The sequence below is a fragment of the Heptranchias perlo genome, chromosome 4 (assembly GCF_035084215.1).
Source record: "Heptranchias perlo isolate sHepPer1 chromosome 4, sHepPer1.hap1, whole genome shotgun sequence".
Lineage (NCBI taxonomy): Eukaryota > Metazoa > Chordata > Chondrichthyes > Hexanchiformes > Hexanchidae > Heptranchias > Heptranchias perlo.
Genome location: NC_090328.1, coordinates 27,735,844 through 27,763,708, shown reverse-complemented (window position 1 = coordinate 27,763,708; position 27,865 = coordinate 27,735,844). Strand labels below are relative to the sequence as shown.

Below are 27,865 nucleotides of genomic sequence, written 5' to 3'. Positions count from 1 at the left end.
TGATTCATTTTTGCAGGGTTGAAGCACTTTTCAATGGTTCTACAGCACACGTCTAGACAGCCCTTCACAATTCAGGTGCACTAATCACAACAACACTCCTTTTACTGCCGTCTAGAAACCCAGTCTCGTCATCTTTCACGCTTCAAGTCTGTCATTAATCATCAACGAATTCCTCCATAATGATTAACACAAGCGAGAAATCATTTTTTAAATTAAAATCATTGCACAGGAAGAGTGACCTGGACAGAAGTCTCAAGATACAAGATTACCTTACATTGCAGTATATTCAGGGCCTTTATGTGGCCACGGGGGTTGTTTTTGCACAGTATGGTGAAAACCTATGAGTTTTGGTGCTGTGATATTTTACATCAACACTTTACACCTCGAACACACCAGCGGTAAGGTCAGGCTTGGCGGATGTAGTAAAGTACCAGGTCAGAACCTAACAAACAATAAATCAGGAGCAGTTCATTAGCAGCAAATGGTGCTCTGAGCTGCTAAGAGTCACTCGTTAGGAATGACAGCTGCCCACTTTAGCTTAAAAATGTGAACTATAAGGACTACTTGTGCTTCAGTGTGTAAATGAACTGTGCAGTGTATCACAGCCATACAAAGCAGGAAGGTCACAGGTCTGATCCAAGTCTGTGCTGACTTAGCTGTGGGGGTGCTACTACTGACCTCACTAGAGGAATAAAAAAAAGTCAGCCAGGCTCTTGCTCCTGATTAGTCACCGACCCCCACTTAAAGAAAAAAGTTTGTGTGTATGTCGGTTACAAATTTCAGGTCTGCGATTAATATTCTCTTGGGTTCAGTATAACCAATCACTCCCGTAAGCATCCCCTATGATCAGGGGTATATTTTTTACAGCCCAATATCTAGCTATATGATATTGTGACAATCTCTGGGTCACAATAAGACCCCTTGTATGTACTGGATTCTGTGATCTCAAACATGCCCCCCAGGTGAATTATTCTATCTTTTCAAAGACAAACTGATGAGCACTCTAATGAGATGAGGGAGTAGTAAAATAAACCAGTTTACTGGTTTATATGAAATACATGAATGAACAGAAAACCATTTTTAGAGTGAGATTTATCCATTTCCGATTGCTTCTTGTAAAATAATAAAATTATGCAAACTTTTCCCTTGATGTAGGCATACCTCATTTTATAAGTCAGTGTCACTGATTAATAGTTTAAAAAGGAGTTCGCTCCTTCCCTCACTCTGACTGTACCAGATTCAAACCTCCTGCAGTGTGGCCTACATGTGACTCCAGTCCCAAACTTACGTGGGTGATGCTTAATGCTCTCTTAAGTGGCTTAGGAAGCCATTCAGTCATGAACAATTACCGCCAAGTTCAAAAATAAGGAGAAAAAATACCAGACAGACCTATCGGCAACAACAAAGGCCAATACTTAGGCAATCTCAACACAGTAGATGGACTGTTCAGGGTCATCTAACACCTGGGGACTGGTGCCCAAGTTGGGAAAACAGTCCCCCAGACTAGTCCAGCAACAGCCTGATGTTATGTTACTAACAGAATCATATCTATCAGCCAACATTCCAGGCTCCTCCATTACTTTCCCTGGGTATGTCCTGTCCCACTGGCAGAGTAGAATCACCAGAGGCACAGCAGTATACAGTTAGATGGAAGTGGCCCTAGGAATCCTCAACATGAACTCAGGACCCTATAATAGCCTCATAGCTTCAGGTCAAACAAGGTCAACAAAACCTCCTTCTTGTCACCACCTCCCACGCCACACAACTGACAAATTTGGCACTGCTTATATTGAACAATCACTTGGAGGAAGCTCCAATGGAAGCAAGGGTACAGAATGCACTCTAGATGGGGGACTTCAATGTCCATCATTGAGAATGGCTTGGTAGTCCCAGTGACCAAGCCCTGAAGGATATAGCTGCCAGACTGTGTCTGCGGCAGGTGATGCGAGAACCAATACAAGGAAGTAAATATCCACAAAAAGCAGGACAAATCTAACATGGCTAATTACTGCCCTATAATCCTCCTCCCAAATCAGTAAAGTGATGAAAGGCCTCATCAATAGTGCCACGAAGTGACATCTACTCACCAATAACCTGCTCACAGACACTCAGTTTACGTTCCGCCAGAACCACACGGCTCCAGCTCACATCACAACCTTGATCCAAACATGAACGCAAGAGCTGAATACAGGGTAGAGGCAAGAATAGTTGTCCTCAATACTGATTGGGGCAGACATGAATAGTACTGCGCACAGGCTGAAAAAATGTGAGGTGCAAATATTCAACAAATGGAATTAAATTAGCACAAGTAAACTTTGAAAGCAATGTGTTGACGATCGCTCTCAAGTTCCTTCTATGTCCAATGTGGTGCAGCAGTTAAAAGGCTAATAGAATGTTAGGACATATAGTTGGAATGGTAGAATATTAAGTGTACAGAAGTTATGTGAGGCTTTACAGTTCATTGAACAGATTACACTTGAGAAAGTACAATTCAAGATTCTTAAAGGTACTGACAAATTGAACCCGAAGGAAGTATTTACCATGGCTGGTAATATCATTAGTTTTCAGAGGGAGTTGGACAAATATTTGGTAAGAAACTCACTTGAGAATATAGGCACTAAACTATGTATTCTGATTTTGAACTCTGGTCTTTTCCAGTCCTCTACATTCCTATGTCCCTATAGTACATCATTTTTCATTACCATACCCCAAATAAAACTGCAGATATATTTGCATTAGAAAGGGGACTGAAAAGAGCAACAAAACAGATTGCAAAGTAAGGGGGATGGGGAATAGCAGAAGACAAAAGGAGGAACGATCAGAGAAATGAAAGACATATAACCAGAGAATAGTTAAAGCAGGAGAGCTAAGTGGAGAAAGATACGTGGAAAACTGGCACGGTAGAGAAAGGTCCAGTGGCCCTAGAGTCTGGTGAAAGAAACATTAGAGAAGCTTAAACTCTAAAGTCTAGGGGAAAAAATGGCAGCTATGGGGCTGATCTCAAAAAAGTATATTAAATGGTATACAAAAGTAAAAACAAATGATTGCTTCAAAGTATGGCAAGATAGTAGGATTATTGGACAGAAATGGAAGTTAATGGAAAGTAAATTTAGATCAGATATTAGGATATAAAAAAGTAAAATACTGCAGATGCTGCTGGGCACTTTGGAGCCCTCTGATTTTAATATCGACTTTAACAACTTCAGGCCTTAACCACAGCTCCCATTTTCGCTGACAATAGGTGCTGGGAGTGTAGGATGGGTGTGTACCAGTGCTTCCGGGGATGGGGATCCCCATCAGTACACTGCCGGTGGGGTGGCCTCGACCCCTGGTGCCGACCTGCCTTTTTCTTCCACCAGACTCTAGGGCCACTGGACCTTTCTCTACTGTGACAGTTTTCTACGTATCCTTCTCCACTTAGCTCTCCTGCTTTAACTATTCACACATTCTCTGGGTCTTGTTATACGGCTTTCATTTCTCTGATCGTGCTTCCTTTTGTCTTATGCTATTATCACTTGTGTCTTTTAACCAACTCCTATTTGCCCTTTACAGGTCTTTCTTTTTTTTCCCTCTCTTCTCTACGTGGTCTTCCCCTCTCCTGCCCCTTACTCTGTTCCTTCCTATAAGCTGCCCATCTGTAATGTCTTCCAGTTATGACAAACGGTTAACACTGAAACTTAACTTTTTTCCTTTCTCCGCCGATGCTGCTTGAGTGTTCTCCAACATTCTCTGTTTTTATTTCAGGAAAAAAAATTCTTTACTCAGAGTGACAAATGTTTAGAATAAATGAAGCAAATAAGGTAACAGAGCCAACAACAGGGATTATTTAAACATAGTTAGATGCCAAAGAGGAAGAGTTAATGTACTCGAGACTTGAGCTCTGATGAGCCAAATGGCCTTTTCACATCTGACTTTTCTTGGGTTCGTCTTACATTTGAACCTGTAGGCTGCCATCCCTGGCTTTACATTTGTTCAGCAGCTGTTTTATTTCATTTTTAAAAAACAAGCGCAACTATATTCTGCTGGCTTTCGCCTTCTCCCTTCTCGTCTATAGTGTCTGTGAGCCACTGTTCAGTGCGAGAAGCTGTTTGAGACATTTGCGGCTACAGTGCTGTGAAGCTTCCTGTGAAATGCTTGGTGAGTGCCGACTACCTTGAACTCAGCAACAAATGTGCCCGGGGAGAGTGGGAGGGGGGGTGGTTGTAAAGAGAGGGGCACTCAGATGTTGTACATCTGAACCATCTCGTGAAAAATAAAAATAAAAATAAAATGAAGCTGATATAAGCAAGTTTCGGATCAGGATACAGATGGGAAAGATTTTAAGAAAGGCCATGTCAACAATAGCTTCTGCAGCAAAACAGCAAAGAGCACAGGAAAAGTGCACAGACAGAATGGCAGACAGCTCCTGGTCTCTAAAATAACAATGCCTTCATCCAATGAAAACCCTGTACTGTCTAGGACTCCTGCCAACATGGGAACACAAACTATATAAACATGGGATTAAAAGTTCAGAATTCCTAAAGCAGGAAGATTGAAAAAAAAATCCCCTTGGTGTATTTTGGGAGTCCACTGTCATCTCTATCTGTACTTAGCAACCAGGACGACTAAAACAGTTACTGTTCTTGTGCCCTCCACCTAATCTTAAGAAAATAACATGCATTCGAACAGGGACAACAGTCTTTGGTATCAGGAATGACTGGCTCACAGACAGTGTCATCATCAAGGAACAAAGTATGTAATGGGAAGGAATTCTGGGTCAGGAGAACAAATTTGAAGAACAAGTTGTGTCGCTGGTTTAAAACAACAAAAAGGCTCCACAATATGTGAGAAGAACCATATCCATAGGAGGTCAGTCTTCTCTTGTACTTCATAACAAGGATGTGAATATTCTAGCATTAAGTTGGCAAAATAGTATTAATTTGATACAACAAGCATAGGCAAACAAAGATGAAAGAAGCAGGACATTTGGTTCCTAGACATAGGTGAGGTCTGACGAGATTGCCATGCTCTTGTGCACTCTTTAAGGGGCTAACGTCATCATCAGAACACCAATGACTCACAAAAAAGTGCTTGGGAATTGGAGAACTGAGCATTATTCATGGCATGATGGTGCGACACGCACGTGGCATGAGGGTGCATTAATATGAATTACACCATTATGCTGTCATTTACATCAGGGTGTTATGCTTGTGAAGAAATAAAAAAGTTTGCCAAACACTTTCTTCACAAAGAAAGTTGCCAAGAATCGTTATTAATGTTAACATGCTTTGGTCTATTCCCGCCTTTGTTGGCTTCTTTAAACAATAAGTGCTGAGGATATCATCAAGGAAGGCTGCCTGGAAGGAGTAACAGAGCCTAACATTGTCAAGGATGAATCAGCATGGGCAGAGGTAGAAGCCATTAACCTGGGGCATTTCAGCTGTTCACATAACCTCAGCTCACTCACACTGTTGAACTATAGCACTCCTCCTAGACCTTTGATTGGTCATTAACATTCTCTATTTTTGACAGACATGCACAAAAAACAACACAAGCAGATGGATCAATGTAATCAGAAGAATTTAAGAGTGATTCTTTTTTAAACCATTTAATTTTTTGGGCTCCCTTTAGTTGATCTCTCTCGTTAAAAAACCCCCCAACATCGGCTGACAGAGTACTCAAAGCAGCTTCCCCATGATGATGGAAGTGCAGAACTGAACATTCCTGCTCCTCCCGCACCCAATCCTACCACTCCATTCAAAAGCACTTGGAGCTCCAAAACACATCTTACCACTTTGGGACTGAATTCTTTACCTCACATCCCACAGGAAGGGTGGTAAATCGTACACATCAAGCCACGCACTTTTCCAGAGCAACGCAGTAAATCAGTACAGCCCAGGGTGGACTGCACAGTACAGGAGTTAGTTATAAGAATTTTACAGCACAGAAGGAGGCCATTCAGCCCATCATTCCTGAACAGGCTCTTTGAAACAGCTATTCAATTGGCCTCACTCCTCTGCTCTTTCCCATAGCCTTGCAAATTTTTCCTTTTCCAATATATATCCAATTCCCTTTTGAAAGTTACTATTGAATTTGCTTCTACCATCCTTTCTGGCAGTGCATTCCAGATCATAACAACTTGCTGCGTAAAAATACATTTTCCTCCTCACCCCCCGGTCCTTTTGTCAATTATCTACATTTAATGTAGCCAGAATAAAAGTAAACGTTTGAGTGGTTTTCCTAAGCCAATTAAGGACTGAATATACCATTTAGTGATAATGCACTGCAGCTGGGAAGAGTATTATATCATAAGTTAAAGAATGCCAAGACTGCGCATCATGCTACAGAGTTGCTGTGTACCAGAACCATGTGGGCCTCCCTCATCCACATAAACAATGGGAACTTAGCAGCATTAAACAGCCAGCATACGACCATCCAAGAGAAACCACAGTCCTTAGCGACTGGACTGGCGCTTGCTATAATTTATGCTTGTTTTTAAAATCAAAATCAATGAGTGACAGCAATGACTGATAGCACAGGCAGCGAATCTGACGCGATGAATTTACTTACCACAGATTGTTACTCCAACCCCTTCATCAGCACTGCTGCATTAACTTGGTTAACAGGCCCACTGCCAGAGGCAGTAACCTAAAATTCTGCTTACACTCCAAACATTTGTAGTCTAAACTAGAACATTTCACATCTGCAGAGCATTTCATGAATTAAATACACACACGCCACATGTAATTCAACGTTGAATTTCAAAATTCATGTTGAAAAATTAACAGAAAAAGCAAGACTGCATAGGAACTTTAGAATAATTGGAATTTAATGTTCCACTGAGAACTTCTTCTGGGTCTGTGTGCACTGCCCAGCACGCTAAGAGACTAAAGCACAAAAAGGTCCACTCTACTGACGTCACCCTTCAGATTAGTATGGACATTGTGAGGAAACAGAGAATGATCTTTAAGGTTCAGAATGTGAACCTACCACAAAGCAGAGTGTCTAGCAAGTATGGAGGTCAACGTAGTCTACACAACCTGCTGAACTTGGAGGGATAAAGTGTCAGATGTGGAAAAAAAAAGTGCTGAAGTTAGCAGTGAGGGTTAGTTATGTCACACAAGTATATATGGATATGACTGTCAATTCTTTATGCTGTTACATATGGATACATGTGTCAAAATGGCAATATTTAGCCGGGATCTTTCGGGAAGAGAATTTCACAAAAGAAAACTAATGGATATTTCAATTATAACAAGCTAGAAACGGCAGACCTGCTTACTAGCAGCTGATAAAGATTATTCATTAGATATTCTTAGACAAAATTCACTGCCTCAGATAAGAAATCAGAAATTGTTCCCCCCAAGATAGTGGCTACGTAGAACAAACTCCGCAAGAAGGTAATTGATTCAGGCACAATTGTAACCTTTACAAATGAGCTGGATTGATATCTGTTGAGAAGGGCATTGAGGGTCAGAGATATTTATGTTCTTACGCAACTATCCTTGTACATAGATAAAGCTGACCATATAGAAGGACTCTCGCACATTTTCCATCTTTAGTTAGCAAAACGTCTATCTCAAGCATTGCATACTGCTGAAGAGAGCCTTCAACAGAGGCCAAGCTGGAACTGGTGGGGACATGCTACAGATAAAACTTCTTGAACAGTAGAATTGGACATTTTGGATACCACAGCTGGGACATTGAAATTGGTAGAGACACAAACGTTCTTGGTCGTCAAATCATTAAAAAAAACTGCTTACATTCACCATGGCAATGATATTTACTTTTGTTAGATAGTGGTTATGTTACTGGACTAGTAATCTAGAGAATACAAGTCCTAATCCCATCATGGCAGTTTGCGAATTTAAATTCAGTTTAAAAATTCTGGAAATAAAAATAAATTCTGGTAGCAGTAACAGTGACCACGAAGCTATCAAATTGTCATAAAAAAACCCAACTGGTTCACTAATGTCCTTTAGGGAAGGAAATCTGCCATCCTTATCTGGTCTGGCCTATCTGTGACTCCAGTCCCACACCAACATGGTTGACTCTTAACCGCCCTCTGAGGTGGCCTAGCATGCCAACCGAGAAGGCGGCCCACCGCTACCTTCTCAGGGCAGCTAGGGATGGGAAAAATATGGCGACCATACCAGTGACACCCACATCCAGAGAATGATTTTTTTTAAAAAAGCTTGTACCGTCATTGCAACAATACACATAACAATACCCAGCAGAAAAGCCTCCAGCCTAGGAGGAAGAAATCAGAAACGCAGAACTGACACCCACATCATTAATCAACCCAGACACACAACTCTTTGGAGGTTAGTAATGAGTTGGTGAGGCAACTCAAGGCAAATCATGATTACAGTTGACAAATGAGGAGAAGGGTTAGCTGTATACAGACACAACATAGGCCAAGGCTCCAATGAATTGTTCCACAATTCAAACTTCATGGCTCCACTCATGAGAGAGAGGATCCTTTGTGAACTGATGAGCAAGTCACCTGCTTCATTCCAAAAGACAATACAAATGAGTTTGGTTAGACTGCTACATTCTACCTTCCAATTGGCCACGGTCATGAAGCAAGGGTTGTCTGTTGGCAGACTACTACCGAGAAGTTTATAGGAACAGTGGTCTCTGCAGGGGAGACCTCAGGCATGCAGGTGCCAAATGTTGGAGCATCTCTCAGGATTTTTTTTTCTTGGGATATGGGCATTGCTAGTAAGGCCTGTATCTATTGCCCATCCCTAGTTGCCTTTGAGAAGGTGGCGGTGAGCCGCCTGCTTGAACCACTGCAGTTCGTGTGTTGAAGGTTCTCCCACAGTGCTGGTAGGTAGGGAGTTCCAGGATTTTGACCCAGCGACGATGAAGGAACAGTGATATGGGTCCAATGATCCCACTGATGATGCGATGGAGTTGTGGTCCACAGTCCAAGAAAGAATAAAGGCAGATTTTGATGTGATTGGAACACACTAGGGACAGACATCAAAGGAGGGATTCAAGACCTAGGGGCAGTGCCTATGGCAGTCTCTGCACACAGATTAGTAGCTATAGTCAGGACTCCAGTAGCAACAAGCACAAGTTGTCACCAGTACTTGTCAGCACCTGTCTCCTGGCAAGTGACAAGGTAAGCACTCCAAGTATGCAGGCCCAATAGCCAGAATAGGACAGGCTATTCCCAGCACAAACGCAGGAGAGTCTGGATCTGCAGCACTGAAGTAGCAGCCAGCAGAATCTCCACTTCCTTCCAACAGACCATCACTTATTGCAGTATACAAGAACAAGGAACACTAGCTCATGAAGCACAGTGGTACATCTCAATGAACAAGGTGCACATATGCACTCTTACATTATTGAACAGTACAAAGTTTATAGTCAGTCTAACAGAATAGGACAGAAAAATTAGCAGAGGGGAAAAGCACGCTCTATTTTCTGTTGCAAAATGACAGACCGTAGACAAGCAACCTCCACACTGAATTCACAACTCCCATGTGACTACCACAAGAGACAACTCTGTACCATGGAGCATTCAGCAAACTTCCCCCATGGAAAGTCCATAAAATTATAAAACCATAGAAGTCAGAGTATGAAAATTTCCTACTCCAATATTTTTACTCTATGATACTGTAAATCTGTCCACTTGCCAATTCACAGCAAAACAGTAAAGCTTTAATTTGAGAAACTAAATTAGTATCCAATACAAATGATGCACACCTCCTGTTGGTTTGGCTCATGGATACCTTTAGTAGGTTGCCCACCTGTGCCCTTGATGGTAGAATGCCAAGTGGTAAAGGGACTGAAATGACCCACAATTCTTTAGCAATATAATCCATCACAGTATGCAGTGTTACTGTAGTCTCTTGGCCTACCTGTGGAGAAGATCAAGACAGTGTTGTTCCAGAATCCATATCGCTGCAGAGCAGCAGTAATGTTCCCCACAGCTTCATCCATCACCGATACCATCCCTGCATAGCGGCGCCGATGCACATCATGGATAAAACGGTACGGCTTCATGTACTCCTCCGGCACCTGAAGTGGTTGGTGAACCGACTGGAAGGCCAGGTATAGAAATAGAGGCTGCAACAGAGCGCACAGTGGAGTAAGATTGCTTGATAACTACAACTCATTTGGTTTGAGGCCACTGAAGCTCCAGCTTCAGGCAGCCCATCGTTCCAGCCTGTCCGCTCGGTGGCCATGCCTGGTCATTCCTTGGAAGCAGGGTTGACTTTTTTTTGCCAAGGCCAAAACCAGACAGGAGGTAGGACAGGGAAGGGGGTAGAATTTTGATAAGGGTTCTGTTGTTCACTTCGCTGTTGGCAATACATTAAAAACCTTCATAACTAATTCTCCCACATCATAAGAGTTACAAGTAAAAAAGAAATGAAATTTTATATTACAAAAACAGACTTTTGCTTTCTCCTTTACATTTTAGAAATTTCCAGTCAGTCTAGTCAATATCTAGACCGTCCAGTTTTTATAGCGATCAAGGTTACTTGCCTCAACAGCAAGGTATTAAAATGTGATCCGTCTATAACAGAAATATCCATACACATCAACGCATTGGCAAATTTTTAAATTCCAAGTGCTGAAGCTTTTGCTACTACACCACTATATATTGCTAATATAATTCCATGTACTTTGACTGAAGTCAAATAACCATAAAATCTACATGCTATTAAACTACAGTCAATCTGTGTCTGCTGCCCAGCCTGAATGCACTATTTCCTCCCATTTCTTCAACAAATTTTAAAATAAATTAAAACATTTATATGGGGAACAGAAATTACAAGAATAATTTTTTACTTGTGTTAATGCCGTTTCAAGAAATGAAAATCAGTATCTGAGCTTTCCGATAATTGGATCCGTTTTTTGGGGACTAAAGCTGGGTCACTTTAATACCAGGGAATTAAAAATTAAAACCTCCTAGCTCTGAAGCACCTTACTCACAGCACTGCGAGCAGCAGTTAGGCAGGTGCACTACGTGTGAACAATGCATATATCCACGTGCTTTAGAAATTTGGCTCTCATTATGATCCTATCAAGGTTTCAGAGCTTTGTGAGATCATATTTTATTTTTTGCACGATGTTTATCTGCAAGAAGCACTTAAACTAAAAAAAGAACAGTTGATCCTTGTTGGACCCAATTGTGCTGTTTTCCTCTGAAGTCCTTTGTTCCCTTGTTCCATACAGTCACCCTGACCTCAATGTTACTGATGCAGATACAATACTCAGCTCGTCAGGGTCAGTCATTTCAGTACGAGGTCATTTTAACTCAAATATCTAGCCCACCACTACACTTTTTTATTTCAATCCCTTCCTTCTGTAATTTTCTTTCACAACTTCCTTCTGTCATATTCCTTAATGGCTTTTTTCCTCCCTGTGTATCAGAAGTGCATATACTTAAAAAAAACTATAGTTTAACAAATTGTATTCCTTTCTCCACATGCTTCAGAAATGAGAGTTTGACAAGTGAAGTAAAAAATGGACAACCTTAGCAGTTACACTAGTTTCTTGAAAATTTGGCTCCACAGTCCCATTTCTGGCTACCATAAAATGGCAGCTGCATTATCATAACATCCCGTTAAATTTTCTATCGTGTATTCCTACCTGCGCAGGGTCATGCTTGGATAGAAGGTCAGTGGCTTTGTGTGTAAATAAATGTGTAGAATACATGTCTGTAAATCCAGTAGCAACTTTCTCTCCATCACGCAAGTCCAGTGCACAGCGAGTGACGTTTAGTGGCGCAATGAAATAACAGCGTTGGTGAGTGTAATAATCCTCGCTGCCCAACAGATAACCTAAAATGTAAAAGAAACACTTATTAAAGCAACACTAACACTTACACCCCTGAAGCAAGAATGTGGAAAATGATAACACTGGTATAGAAGATCTTGGCTCGCATGATAAGTTTTAATCCGAGGGCAGATCATCAAGGTGCTTCAGTCAAGGTTCCAAAAATAATGCACTACATTTAACACTGTCCTTTTAAAAAAAACAAATGAATACATTGAAAAATTACAAACTTTTGAGGTCAACAGAATAATTTATTGGAAAGGGAAAGTTTATCGCTAATTGACAGCATATTCGATGGCTCAATAAGTGTACCCATAAGCCACACAGCTCAGGACAGTCCCAGCTTCAGTCCCTGATCTGTGCTGAGTTAGTTGATCTCAGCCCGAGTGGACCTCTGTGGCCCCAGGCTGGAAGGGTGAAGACAAGACAACCAGGGTTTCTGCTTCTGGTTCAGTGACACCCCTGAAGGGTGCGCAGGTGTGGGTAGCAGGTGACGGCAAGATTGAGCTCAGCTGTATTGTCGCTATGGTTCATCAGCCTGCTTACACTGACGGTATGACCTGGAGTGAAGAGTGACCACTTGGGTGAGGTACCAGAGGGTCGTCGATACTGGCAGAACCGTACCCTAGCAAGAGCCTTGAGGACCAGGGGCCGGGGAGGGGGAAGTAAAAAAAAACTTAACAGCAAAACCTGTGTGCGCAGTGGTGATATTATTACACTCAAACCCTATCACCCCATGGTAACCATCCAACCATAAGTCACCATTTCTTTGAGCGAACATAGCTGAAGCAAGGTTCTTTCTAGTGTTTAAAAATGGGATTCGGAATATTGGAAATAACATTTGTAAAACACCAAACTGTTGCAGCTGATAGCCAACGTGCAAGTAATACTTCTTGGGAGGTGGTGGTTGAAGTGGGGTCTTGGTGCACTATTTGTAGTGAAACTGTCCCCATTTGAGGTCTAAGATAGTCATTGCAGGAGATACATTTCCCTGCATGTGTAAAGTTAGAAAAATTAACTAACTTCACTTGGATATATATTTGAAAAGGAGAAATTTATAGGGCTATGGGGAAAGAGCAGGGGCATGGGACTAATTGTTTAGCTCTTTCAAAAAGCTGGCACAGGCACGATGGGCTAAGTGGCCTCCTTTTGTGCTTCCATGATTCACCCCCCCACAGGAAAATAAACCCCCACATAGGAAGAATTCTGTCACTGACGATTAAAACTGTACAGTGAACAGAAAGAATGTAGTTACCAAAATAGGAATCAAATCCTCTCCGCGTCGGGAGGCACTCGTTCTTGTACATGCCCAAGTGCCATTTCCCCACCATGTGAGTACTATAACCAGCCTCCTTGAGCAGCTGAGGCAGCAGTTTTTCATCTAATGGGACGCAGTGTGGTTGACAGGGCCAGATGATTTCATGTTGAAAACCTGTGTGGATCTGGAGAGAAACCATGAATAATTGAGCTGTAGGTGGCTAAATGTGAAAGCATTGTTGCTATGCAACACATGACACTGTTGTACCATTATTAGCACTTTGAAATGATTGGTTCACATTGACCGCATCTGCAGCGGTCCATTTTTGTCTCCACTCCAATGATGCTAGAGGACGAAACAATTCGGGCACAAATTGCTTTCTACTTGTGACACCAATTTGAGGACATTTTAATGCTGTAATATTTATCACAGTTCAAGATGGGTATACAACATAAACCAGGATGAGGGAGTTGCTTGTGTGGCATTTTAATTTAGATGTGGGCATGGACAGTCAAAACACATTAGTAACAAACTGCTGACGTCACATTGTTCTGGACATTGAAAGTCATTTTATTCAGTTCCTTCCAAAAACTCTGTACCCGACCCACAACTCAATTCCCCCTCCCACCAAAAACTCTGTACCCCAGTTCTATTCCCCACCCTGGTTTGACCGAGTTGAGCTTCAAACCCCATACTCTGTGCGTCACCAATACCACATCTGCCCTTACCTCACTGCTACTTTGTCCATACTTTGCCCATCTCCAGAGATGACTTTGCCAATTTCCCAAGCTGTAACCGACAGAAAGTACAACTTGTTCCACACTCTGCCATCTATATCCTGTCTTGCTCACCCATCACCCCTGTCCCTGCTGACATCCACTGACTTCCTGCCTCTGCCCCATACATCAAATTGAAAAATCTTTATTTACAAATCTCTCCGTGCCCTCACTATACCCTACCCCTGGAACCTTCTTCAGTCCTACTTTCCAGTCCTTGTTCTTTGATCTTCAGACTCTGTCTTACTTTCTGTACCCCCTCCATGTGTCGCACCACGGTTGGCAAAGCCTTCAGCTATCTTGGCCCTACTCTCTGGAACTCTTTACTAATCCTCTCCCTTTACCGTGTTACTTCTCTCCCACCTTAAATGCCTTCTCAAAATCTCTCCTAGCTCTTCCACTACTGCTCTGTGAAACACCTTGGTACATTTTCTATGTTAAAGATGCTACATAAATGCAAGTTTTTTACCCACTTACATACCTCAGAAATGAGTATCGATTCTAAAACCTGGATACAGCAGCCTGACGAGAGAAAGAACTTGAAAATGCCATTTAGTGCCTTGACGCTTGGTTAAAAATAATTTTTGTTATGCAAGAAAAAATGTCTATTGTAATTTAATTTTTTTTGCAAGTCTTCCTTTTTCCTGTTGCTTGGTGTCCCTTCAGTATCTTTTGTTTATTTGTCTGTCTCTGGTCTATTTTCTTTTTCGTGCCTTTTGACATATAGCACAAAGGCCCAGTATCCTGGAAACTGTTTTTCTGTTGCCTATGATTAGTCATCTAATGCTACTGATGCCACATCACATCTTCTGCAATCCCTCATAGGCAATCCACCCGAGCATTGCATTAGCTGACTGGAAAATCAGTGAATGCTGCTGGTTTGTTACACAGTGATTTGATGGAGTTTTAGGCAGGTCCAAGTTCTTGAACAGTCGACTCCAAAAACTCTTCAGAACTGTTATACTGCCCGCTGGGAAAATTTGCAGATGAGATGCCTTCTGTGGTGCAAACAGGTTTCTGTGTTGTCATCGTAAATTTTTCAATAAAACTTGAAATATGTACATTTTTAGCAGGACACAAAATAAGTGATTAAATGGCAGACCCATCAGATCTCACTTATTGTCAGTGAGACTCAGTGTTCGCCTTTCCCCAGCAGCTCCATTCATTTTGATAGGTCTCCACGACACTATGCCCAAACAGGCCACTGTGACTATGCTCTTGTGCTTTATTTTGTGTAAATTGTAAACCCCTTTAATGTAGCCTACACGTTTTTCTACCTGTTCTGGGTTATTACTGCACATCTCAGAGAAATCACAGTAAACATTACAAAAGGCCCTTTGGGTCAGATAAGGATTATCTAACTGTACTCCCAGATAACCCTTCCTCTAATAAACTCATGTTACCAGATGTACAAACAACACAAGCAGCACGTTATCTCCTGGCAATACCATTCTCACAGCTGACTTTTCCTAAATTTAACTATTTAAAATGTGTCAACCATCTGTAATTCTACTTTATTTGGCAGGGTAAAGAACAAAGCAGTAGAGTAGAACAGAGGATTGGTAGCATGGTACTTTAGGCTGGCTTTTTAAAAAAAATCCTTTAAGATTTGAAATCTCCTCTTTTTACCAGATAATCAAGGAAATGATTTTGGGATAGTCTTACCCCACTTCCTAGGCAATTCAAATCAAAAACAGAACTGGGAATAATTCAATGCAAATGGTCACTAAATTGCCAATTTCATTAGGGGTGACCATAAGGAAGACTGGACTGAGAAGTGGAAAAATTCAAACCAGTGCAGCAGTGATCTTCTGCAGTCGGGGCATTGCTGGGTCAGAGTAAAGGGAACCTTATTCTGCACGTGCCTCCTGCTACAGCTGATCCGAGAGTGCATATAAAAAAACACTGGATACAAACAGTGGAGAATCGTGCAGGAGCAGCGCCACCTTGTGTTTTATTTAAATTGATGTTGTCATAGTCATTGGAACAAAACTGATCATCATATCACACCTGGAATAAATTGCACCATTATATGCTGCTAACCAAGCTCAGTGTTTCTTTGAGGGATTTTCTTGGTGACAACTTTTATCCCTCACATTACAGTTCAGGAGGTGTAAATGGTTACAGCGGAATAGCAGAGGGGGAGGGAACCATGGACAATCTGGTAAACGGGAGAAGGCTCTCGTGGCCCAGAAATGTGGCAGAGAAAGTTGGGTAGACCCCAGGGGACCACCCCGCCGCCATGTATTGATTGGGTAGACCCCAAGGGTTCCCCTTCGCTCTCTGCCACATTCCCGGACCACAGGAGCCTTATCCTCTTTGCCAGGTTTTCCAAGCTGCCCTACCTCTGTTACTCTGCTGTAACCATTTACACCTCCTCTAGAACCTTCTTTTGTTTCTTCACTTATCCCAATACCACTCCCTTTTGCCTTGCACCACCATCTCTTTTGTCATTTAATTACTCCTGCCCGCCATCCTATCAGACCTCCCGTCCCCTCCCTCCCCCCTCCCCACCTTTTCCCTGGCTCTGTACTTGCTTAAAAACTGTTAAATCTCTAACAGCTTCCAGTTCTGATGAAAAGTCATAGACCTGACAAGTTAGCTCTGTTTCTCTCTCCACAGATGCCGCCTGACCTGCTGAGTGTTTCTAGCATTTTCAGTTTTTATTACAGTTCAGGAGATCTACTACACCAGAGGCATTGTAAAATGTTCTTCAACACAGCAAATTTAATACACCATGATCGATGTGAACCTCAACAAACATCTTACCTTTTAATAATCGTTCCTTATTTTATATTTTGTCTCCCCCTCACTTTCCCTGACTCTCATTCTACTTACTTCTTCATTCCATGTGTACATCTCCCAGGTATCTCTGAACTCCGTTATTTTCCTAGACCATTCCCTGCTATTTTCCAATCTGACATGCCATGAAGGCCAAGGACTAATTGAAGATCCAAATCCAGTGTAGATTTCACTCTAGATCAGGCCTCTAAGACCCTCCGGCTTTTTTCCATCACTGTAATGATCCAGCTTCTCATTTTCCTATCACCCCTAAATAGGCAAGCAGCTTTTGGCCTTGCAGTTAAATCCTGCAGCAGGCATCAGCTGTGGCTAAATTACTGTTAGACCAAACTACACCACAGATTAAGTGCACTTGTATTGCCAAAAATGGCCTCAAGGGCTCAGCAGCAATACTCTACAAAGAATATGAAATAATAACAAAAATTGCTGCAAATACACATCAGGTCTGTCATTACCACCCACTGTGTATTTCCCACATTTACTGTCTTTATTCAACAGTTCCAGCATTTGCAGTTTCATACATCCAAGAGATTTTGTCTAAATTAACCTTTGCTTTTTCCACGTCAGTCAGTCTCAGTAGGGTTGTCGTTTTTAGTCAACTCCAAAATTTGATTGGCGGCACAATCATATTTTGCTGCTGAGGAAAATTTAAATTGAATGACAAATGATTCTGTCATCAAAAACAGAAGAGTGCCAGAAATTCTGAAAATAGCACTAACATTAGAAGGGAAGATTGTGTGTGTGATACAGACAGACACTAACATCCAAAGTACTCCCTTCCAGCATAAAATGAAATACATTCTGATAGCACTGATTTTGGATCAAGTCAATGATTCGATCTGTCTAGCTATAGCTGACTGTTATGACAAAGTTAAGATTGTATATTAGAAAACAACACAGTGGATTGCTCAAAGTCAGAAGCATGAGGGAGGAGGGTGTTAATGATGTCATCTCAATCCGTTGACACTCGCGGCTAAATCCCACTCGAGGATTTGAGCACGTAATCTAGGCTGACACTTCAGTGCAGTACTGAGGGAGTTCTGCATTGAGGTGTCACTTTAGATGAGATGTCACAACAAAGCCTCATCTGCCCATTCAGGTGGGCATTAAAGATGCCATAGCACTACTCAAAGTAGGGCATGGAATTCTCTCACCCAGTGATCTGGCCACGATTTTTCTCTCAACCAACATCAAATAGATCAACTGGTTATTTATCTCAATGCTGTTTATGGAACCTTGCTGTTGAAAATGGTTGCCATGCTCACCTACAAAACAGAGCCTAACCTTCAAAAGTAATTCATTTTCATTCTGGGATATCCTCAGACACTTACGACACAATATAAATGCAACTTTGTTCATTCTTAAAACACTGCCGTCTGCGTATTATCCAATTAAAAAGGGCACTTATAAGAGTGCCGTCACTAATTAAGACTTACGTGTACACATTTTTATTAATATTATACATTAGTTGCCCACTACGAAAACTAGTTTATCACGAAAACTCATTTACCTAAGCCATAATCATTCAAAAGGCTTGGTTGCCACTTTGGAGGCTCTCTTAATTATGGTTAATTTAGTTCTTAAGCACTTCAGTATCCAGAAGCTACGATGCAGGGCAGATTGTAACATAGAACGAGCGCCTTTCACGACTTCAGGATGTCCCAAAGCACTTTATAACCAATGAGGTACTTTTCAAGTGTAGTCACTGGGGTAGAAATTAGCCGGAGCCCATTTTTGATCCCAGACTTGGAGCTGCATGCACAGTGCGTGCCCAATCAGAGAGGCCCGAGGCCAGCTCAAAATTGAGCCCCGGGCCTCAACTAAATATTCTGGGCTATTTGCCTCACCAGCAGAAACCTTAGATAAGTCCTGGGGAGGGGAGGGGGGTGGTGAAGTACAGCAGGAGGGAGGATCACGGTCGGCAGGAGCCGTGAGGAGCATTCATGCTCTCTCCACATTTAAAAAAAAATGTAAAATTTTACTAACCTGCTTGGTGGCAGCCGCTTGCTAGGCCACATCCACGCCAGCAAAACCTGAGTAGAGCAGGCCTGGCAGCCCAATTTTCCTGGGGGGGGGCCTGAAACAGGCTGTAGGCCCTCATTAGGATAGGCAAGGGAATGGGGCAGCCAATTTACTCAAACCACGGCCCCACAAACAACAATCAGATAAAGGACCACATAATCTGATTGAGATTTTGATTGAACATAATAAGAACATAAGAAATAGGAGCAGGAGTAGGCCATACGGCTCCTCGAGCCTGCTCCGCCATTCAATCAGATCATGGCTGATCTTCAACCTCAACTCCCGATCCCCATATCCCTGGATTCCCCTAGAATCCAAAAATCTATCTATCTCAGCCTTGAATATACTTAACGACTCAGCATCCACAGCCCTCTGGGGGTAGAGAATTCCAAAGATTCACAACCCTCTGTCTGAAGAAATTCCTCCTCATCTCAGTCTTAATTGGCCAACCCCTTATCCTGAGACACTCTTCAAGCCTGGGGAAACAACCTCTCAGCATCCACCCGGTTAAGCCCCCTCAGAATCTTGTATGTTTCAATAAGATCCCCTCTCATTCTTCTAAACTCCAGAGAATATAGGTCCATTTTACTCAATCTCTCCTTATAGGACAACCCTCTTATCCCAGGAATCATTCTAGTGAACGTTGGTTGGACCGTCTCTAAGGCAAGTATATCCTTAAACAAGGAGACCAAAACTGTGCACAGTACTCCAGGTGTAGTCTCACCAAAACCCTGTACAATTGTAGTAAGACTTCCTTACTCTTGTACTCCAACCCCCTTGCAGACTGGATGCAGGGAGGACGGTCCAGAATAAGGGGTCAGAGTCTCAGGATACAGGGTAGGACATTTAGGACTGAGAGGAGGAGAAATTTCTTCACTCTGCTGGAGAACAGTTTGGAGGACATGTGTGATGCCTTGGAAGCCCAGTTGTAAAGTTTCTGTCTGCCTGCTTAAGTCAGCAGAATGTTGTTCACAGAGTCCGAACGGCCATTGTCAGGGCCTGAATGGACTCATTTGTGAGCCGTGCTTGAAGCTCAACGGAGGCTAGCCTTCTCTCCATCGCAGACATTCCCATACTTACCTGCAACATTATCTCAGATATTTCTGCAGTTACCTGCAACATTATCTCAGAGATTCCCTCAAGTACCTGTGCCACCATTCCACTAATGCAGGAGTTGGACTCCTCCATCCTCTGCACTATTGTGGCATGCGCGCGTGGCACCTGTTCCAGTACCTTGCAATTGTGCTGCTGTCCCTCGATCATTCTCCATTTAAAGGATGGCCCCCGAGGTTCAGCATCTGTGTCCAGCTGAGCAGAGCCTGGAGAGGAGTGCGCCCACTGAAGCAGACTCTCCACAGCTGCCCGTCACCAATGTCTACTCGTTCTCCCTTGTGTGTGGTGACTCACCAGGTGCCAACCCAACTAATTGACTACTACGACCCACCGAGGTGTGAGTATCTGCGCTGGTGGATGGCTCACTAAGATGTGACGGTGCACCCTCAGAGGCCGGGAGCTCCCTGAAGAATCGCCCTCTCCCGTCACTGCGGTCGTTAAAAGGCATGTTAGGGAACAGAAGGCAATATTAAACATCGTCACAGATGTGTCATGTTGCGATGAGTATACTGAGGTGTTCAACATGCCAATCGTTGTTAACATCAATTCATGTTGTGTGCGATGAATGTTAAAGTTCTGTCACCAGACGTTTGTGGGGTGCCAGTCTCGGCATCGCCGACAGACAGGCATTCGAGGGAGCGTCTGATCTCTAGGCCTCCTCCTCCGCCTCTGTGAGGACCACTATTTGTTGTGGACACCCCCCCCTCCAGTCCTCGCCTTCTTGCATGCATTTTGCGCTCTCTTCTACAAGGGGGAGGAAAGTACAGAAAGTGAGTGAGTGATGGTGAAGTGGCCAACCGATGAATGCATTGCTTTGGGTGGGGCTGACCGTGAAAGAAGTGCTTCAGAGGGTGAGTATGAGACAGAGGCATCACATTGGATCAGGGTTGGGATGAGTGGTAGTGGTGGGGTCACAAATGGGGAGGTGAGGAAGTGCTCAGGAAGTGAAGGTAAGTTGAGGATGAGCCTTAAGTGAGTGTGAGGAGTGATGTGATGGAGTAGTCTTGGCAGAGCAGAATGATGTGGGCGTGGGAGGGGGGGGGGTGGTGGGAGGGGGGGGGGTGGTGATGTGCGACACGGAGTGCAGGAGAACCAGTAAGTGTACTCACTTTTGCTGACCTAGTTAGGTCATTGAAACGCTTCCCGCGCTGGGCCCAAGTGCGGGAGATGTTGCTCCTGCTGGTGATCTCCTCAGCCACCTCGAGCCAGGCCTTCTTGGTGGCAGAGGCAGTGCACTTCCTCCTGTCGGCCAGGTAAAACAGGTCCCTCCTCACCCCGGCCAGCAGCACCTCAAGTGAGGCGTCACTAAATGTTGGAGCTGCCTTACCCCTGTGGTGCTCCTTTATGTCTCCTTGCTCCTTGCTTCAGCAAAATCCATTGGAGCAAAGGCCCTTTAAATCTAGATGCTCCAGCTAACAGCAGGTCATGCGGGTGCGCAAGGTTAAGGACCACCAATTAAGTTGCGATCACATGGGGAATGGTAAGCTTTAATTATTCAGGTTACCCGCACGCCCGATTACCCCCTGCTACCATCCCACCGCCTTTTTAAAATCGTGCCCTTTGTGTCCTCCTCACAGCTTACTTTCCTATCGTCAGCAAACTTGGATACATTACACTCGGTCCCTTCATCTAAGTCATTAATATAGATTGTAAATAGCTAAGGCCCAAGCACTGATCCTTGCGGCACTCCACTAGTTCATCCTGCCAATCTGAAAATAACCCGTTTATCCCTACTCTCTGTTTTCTGTCCGTTAACCAATCCTCTATCCATGCTAATATATTACCCCCAATCTCATGATACCTTATCTTGTGTAACAACCTTTTTGTGGCAACTTATCGAATGCCTTTTGAAAATCCAAATATACTACATCCACTGGTTCCCCTTTATCTACCCTGCTAGTTACATTCTCAAGGACTCTTGTCAAACACGATTTCCCTTTCATAAAACTATATTGATTCTGCCTAATCATATTATGAATTTCTAAGTGCCCTGTTACCACTTCCTTAATAATGGATTCCAGCATTTTCCAGACGACTGATGTCAGCCTAACTGACCTGTAGTTCCCTGTTTTCTCTCTCCCTCCTTTCTTAAATAGTGGTGTTACATTTGCTACCTTCCAATCCGCTGGGACCATTCTAGAATCTAGGGAATTTTGGAAGATCACAACCAATTCATCCACTTTCTCTGCAGCCATCTCTTTTAGAACCCTTGCATGTTGGTCATCAGATCCTGGGGATTTATCGGCTTTTAATCCCATTAGTTTCTCTAGTACTTTTTCTCTACTTTTTAAAAATTCGGTCATGGGATTTGGGCGTCGCTGGCGAGGCAGGCATTTATTGCCCATCCTTAATTGCCCTAGAGAAGGTGGTGGTGAGCTACCTCCTTCAACCGCTGCAGTCCGTGTGGTGAAGGTTCTCCCACAGTGCTGTTAGGTAGCCAGTTCCAGGATTTTGACCCAGCAATGATGAAGGCGATATATTTCCAAGTCGGGATGGTGTGTGACTTGGAGGGGAACGTGCAGGTGGTGGTGCTCCCATGTGCCTGCTGCCCATGTCCTTCTAGGTGGTAGAGGTCGCGAGTTTGGGAGGTGCTTTCGAAGGAGCCTTCGCGAGTTGCTGCAGTGCATCCTGTAGATGGTACACACTGCAGCCACGGTGCACCGGTGGTGAAGGGAGTGAATGTTTAGGGTGGTGGATGGGGTGTCAATCAAGCGGGCTGCTTTGTCCTGGATGGTGTCAAGCTTCTTGAGTGTTGTTGGAGCTGCACTCATCCAGGCAAGTGGAGAGTATTCCATCACACTCCTGACACGTGTCTTGTAGATGGTGGAAAGGCTTTGGGGAGTCAGGAGGTGAGTCACTCGCCGCAGAATACCCAGCCTCTGACCGGCTCTTGTAGCCACAGTATTTATGTGGCTGGTCCAGTTAAGTTTCTCGTCAATGGTGACCCCCAGGATGTTGATGGTGTGGGATTCGGCGATGGTAATGCCGTTGAATGTCAAGGGGAGGTGGTTAGACTCTCTCTTGTTGGAGATGGTCATTGCCTAGTACGAATGTTACTTGCCACTTATCAGCCCAAGCCTGGATGTTGTCCAGTCTTGCTGCATGAGGGCACGGACTGCTTCATTATCCGAGGGGCTGCAAGTGGAACTGAACACTGTGCAATCAGTGAACATCCCCATTTCTGACCTTATTAATTGCTTTAAGTTCCTCACTTTCATTAGCCCCTTAGTTCCCCACTATTTTTGGTATGCTTTTTGTGTCTTCTACTGTGAAGACAAATACAAAATATTTGTTTAATGTCTCAGCCACTTCCTTATTCCCCATTATAATTTCTTCTGTCTCAGCCTCTAAGGGACCAATGATAAATGTTGGCTAGGACACCCTGAGAATTCCCTGCTCTTTTCTTCCAATAGTGTCCTTTCATAATTTTGGATCTTTAACATCCACCTGACAGGGCAGATGGGACCTTGGTTTAACATCTCAACAGAAATATGGCACCTGCGATGGTGCAGCACTCCCTCAGTATTGTACGGAAGCGTCAGCCTAGATTATGGGCTCAAGTCTCTATAAAGTGGAGCTTGAACCCACGACCTTTTGACTCAAAGGTTAGTGTGCTACCACTCCGCCAAGGCTGACATGTTACATGACTGTAATTTGTTATAATTTGTTTAGTGGATATGTGACATTTTGTCATTAGCCGACTGTTCCTATTATAGTAACCAGAACTTATTCAGCTCAATTTACCCTCTATGTTGCTTTATTGTAACACTTCACACCAGTAACATTCCTTTGCCTTCAATTTGTTTCCTACATTTTGCTTCTATCATTTTACAAGAATAGAGCTAATACTGGAATATCCCCTCTTCTTTGACAATTTTCTCCAATTTCCCCCCTCCCCTAGCATTGCCCCCTTTCTGATTTACCTCAAGATGACCCCCTCTATTTTGCAACTCTATCCATTGCCATCCATTACCCTTCCCCCCAATCTCCTCTCTGTCATTGCTTAAAATCACCTGCCCCCAATACTTAATGCTTCTTAGCCCAAGCTACAAGTTTAAAATCACCTATACAGAGCACATTGCCCATCCCCTGACCCTACTTGTTCTGTGTTTTACTAAGATCTTTTCAACAGCTGGAACACTGCTTAAATTTGACTTCTAAAAGAGGTGGCAGCAGAGATAGTGGACCCATTGGTTATGATCTTCCAAAATTCTCTAGATTGTAGAACGGTCCCAGCAGATTGAAAGGTAGCAAATGTGACTCCGCTATTCAAGAAAGGAGGGAGAGAGAAAACAGGGAACTACAGGCCAGTTAGCCTGACATCAATCGTTGGGAAAATGCTGGAATCCGTTATTAAGGAAGTGGTAACGGGGAACTTAGAAAATCATAATATGATTAGGCAGAATCAACATGGTTTTATGAAAGGGAAATCGTGTTTGACAAATTTATTAGTTTTTTTTGAGGATGTAACTAGCAGAGTAGATAAAGGGTAACCAGTGGATGTAGTATATTTGGATTTTCAAAAGGCATTTGATAAGGTGCCACATAAAAGGTTGTTACGCAAGATAAGGGCTCATGGGATTCGGGGTAATATATTACCATGGGTTGAGGATTGGTTAATGGACAGAAAACAGAGAGTAGGGATAAACGGGTCATTTTCAGGTTCGCAGGCTGTAACTAGTGGGGTGTCGCAAGGATCGATGCTGGTGCCTCAGCTATTTACAATCTATATTAATGACTTAGATGAAGGGACTGAGTGCAATGTATCCAGGTTTGCTGATGGTACAAAGCTAGGTGGGAAAGTAAGCTGTGAGGAGGACACAAAGAGTCTGCAAAGGGATAGAGACAGGTTAGTTGAGTGGGCAAGAAGGTGGCAGATGGAGTATAATGTGGGGAAATGTGAGGTTATTCACTTTGGTAGAAAGAATAGAAAAACAGAATATGTTTTAAATGGTGAGAAACTATTAAATGTTGGTGTTGAGAGAGATTTGGGTGTCATACAAGAAACACAAAAAATTAGCATGCAGGTCCTTGGCAACATCATCCGAAGACATGGGATCAGCTTCCACATATATGTTAATGACAACCAGCTCCACACCTCCACCACCTCTCTCGACCCCTCCACTGCCTCTGTTTTGTCAGTCTGCTTGTCCAACATCCAGTCATGAAAGGACTGCAGTTTCCTCTAAACATTGGGAAAACCAATGCCACTGTCTTCGGGCACCACCACAAACTCTGTACCTTTGCCTGTGATTCCATCCCCCTCCCAGGCTACTGCCTCATGTTGAACCAGATTGTTCACAAACTCGACATCCCATTCAACCCCGAGCTGAGCTTCTGATCCCTTATCCTCTCCATCACAAACAGCACCTACTTCCACCTCCAGAAAATTGCTCGTCTCTGCTCCTGCCACAGCCCATCTGCTGCCTTAACCTTCAACCATGCCTTGTTACCTCAGGACTCGAATAGTCCAATACTCTCCTGGCCGGCCTCTCATCCACCACCCTCTGCGAACTTCAGCTCATCCAAAACTCTGCTGCCCGTACTCTATCCCACATTAAGTCCCACTCATCCGTCATCCCAGCCCTCGCTGACCTTTGGTTCCCCCAACTCCTCAAATTCAAAATTCTCAACCTCATGTTAAAATCCCTTCGTGACCTCAACCCATTCCATCTCCGTAACTTTCTCCAGCCCTACAAATCTCCAAGAACTCTCCATCCCTCTAATTCTGGCTTCTTGTGCATTCCCTACTCCCTTCACTCCACCATTGACGTCCTTGCCTTCAATCATTTAGTTCCGAAGCTGAAACTCATCTCCCTAAACCTCTCCTCCTTTAAGACTTAAAAAAAATTAAGTCCTGCACACCCATCACCCTATTCTTCACCAGACAATTGCTTCCGTTCCCCTAGGATACTTCATACTCATTTTTAAATCACTCCATTCTCTTGCACTACATCCCAACTTTACTCTTCCAAGTCGGATGTACGTTGTAGCTACCCCACTCCCAAATTGGTAGCCAAACCTTCAGTATATTACATAGGATAGAAATTAGATAGGATTTACAGCACAGTAACAGGATGTACAGTACAGAAACAGGCCATTCGGCCCAACAGGTCAGTGCTGGTGTTCATGCTCCACCTTATCAACATACCCTTCTATTCCTTTCTCCCTCGTGTTTATCCAGCTTCCCTTTGAATGCATTTATGCTATTCGCCTCAACTCCTCCTCGTGGTAGCGAGTTCCACATTCTGACCACTCTCTGGGTAAAGAAGCGTCTCCTGAATTCCCTATTGGATTCATTTGTATATCACAGCCTTGCAGTTGAATTCCCTCCCTAATCCACTCCACCTTATCATCGTGTCCCCCCCCACGATCAAAGGTGTCCTCAAAACGATCTCAATCATATTTTGCACTTAACTCACTTGGTATCCAATTACCTCGCTGTTCTTGTTTTAATAAAAAGTGCTAGGTTAAAGGCTGTGTCTAATTGCAAGTTGTTGACAGTGTTACTTGCGGCACGTTGCCTGCCTCTGAAGCCTGACACTGCCTTACCTGGTACCTGCCGGTCAGTAGCTGGCAGCGCGATGGCGTGCACAAGGGCTGGACATAGTAATTCTCCAGTCTGACCCCCTCGGCCGACAGCTTGTCCAGGACCGGGGTTTGGATCTGGGAGCCGTGATACCCGATGTCGTTCCAGCCGTAATCGTCGGCCAGAATGAAGACAATGTGCGGCCGGGAACCATTAGAAACAGAAAACAGGGATAAAAAATAAAGCAAACGCAGCGCGGACTCCAGCCTCATCCTCCCAGCCCCGAACTTCATCCCGTCCTCCGAGCAAGAACCAAATACACCCGGAAGACCTGAGCACTTTGCAGCCACACTGTCACATGATTGGTCCCGTGATCACTTCTTTTTAAAAAAACTTTCATTTAAGTTTCCACTTTGCAGATGATATTACACTTCATGTTGCATTTTTCGTAGTGCAACAAAAAAATCCATATTTGGCCTCATCAAAAGATCATATTTATTTTAAATGATAGAACGGTTGAAATGTGGAACTTGCTACCACAAGGAGAACGAACCCCCATTCCGACGGAATTCCTCATCGGCGCCAGGCCCCGAAACCTCCCTTGGGAATCTGTGCCTCACAACTTGAGCCGTCTCTCGGAAATTCCCAGAGTGCTGTTTCGGGCTGCACGGAGGGATTTCCTGTACGGGCCGCTCCTGCACACTCTCCACTTCCTCACCCTGGTCTTCCGTCCGGACGTGCCACCGCGCCATCCGGCAGACTCTCTACGCGGGAGTCCTCCCCTGCACCAATGGGGATGTGGGATGGAGAGTGCTATACAGAGCAGTTGCGACAAACCGGTTTTTAAGCCACTTCACGGACGCCTAGGCCGCCTGTAAATTTTGCGGCCTGGTTGAGTCCGTGTATCATGTATGTATGGAGTGTGAGAGGTTGCAGTCCCTGTTTCACTATTTGCAGGGGCTGTTCCTCAACTTCTGGTTCCACTTCAGTCCCATGCTCCTGATCTTTGGCCAGCCGGGGTGGGAGTGTGGCGGGCAAGTCGGGGGACCTCCTGGGCCTGGCTAAGGTCCAGGTTGCAAGCGGCCCGTGGGGGTGGTCGCTTTGGCTGCCTGTCCCTCTTCCGCGGCTTTGCCGCGCTCAGGTGGCCCTGGAGGAGGAGCATGCGATGTGGGCGTCGCTGGCGAGGCCAGCATTTATTGCTCTTGAGGAGGTGGTGGTGAGCTGCCTTCTTGAACCGCTGCAGTCCGTGTGGTGAAGGTTCTCCAACAGTGCTGTTAGGAAGGGAGTTCCAGGATTTTGACCCAGTGACGATGAAGGAGCGGCGATATATTTCTAAGTCGAGATGGTGTGTGACTTGGAGGGGAACGTGCAGGTGGTGTTGTTCCCATGTGCCTGCTGCCCTTGTCCTTCTAGGTGGTAGAGGTCACGGGTTTGGGAGGTGCTGTCGAAGAAGCCTTGGCGAGTTGCTGCAGTGCATCTGGTGGATGATACAATGTCACACACTGCAGCCACACTGCGCCGGTGGTGAAGGGAGTGAATGTTTAGGGTGGTGGATGGGGTGCCAATCAAGTGGGCTACTTTGTCCTGGAT

At 44.0% G+C, this 27,865-nt stretch overlaps 1 protein-coding gene across 1 annotated transcript in view; it reads right to left on the bottom strand.

The window, feature by feature from the left end:
- The window catches only part of arsb (arylsulfatase B), a 65,712-nt gene extending 39,105 nt beyond the window's left edge, over nt 1-26,607 (bottom strand). Inside the window, exons 1-4 of the mRNA XM_067982660.1 lie at nt 26,299-26,607; nt 13,031-13,217; nt 11,590-11,780; nt 9,852-10,059 (exon numbers count right to left, since the gene is read on the bottom strand). Coding sequence (XP_067838761.1) covers nt 9,852-10,059; nt 11,590-11,780; nt 13,031-13,217; nt 26,299-26,568 — 856 coding nt within the window. The 5' untranslated portion in view covers nt 26,569-26,607. The remainder of the gene's footprint in view (nt 1-9,851; nt 10,060-11,589; nt 11,781-13,030; nt 13,218-26,298) is intronic.
- Nucleotides 26,608-27,865: the final 1,258 nt, after the last annotated feature.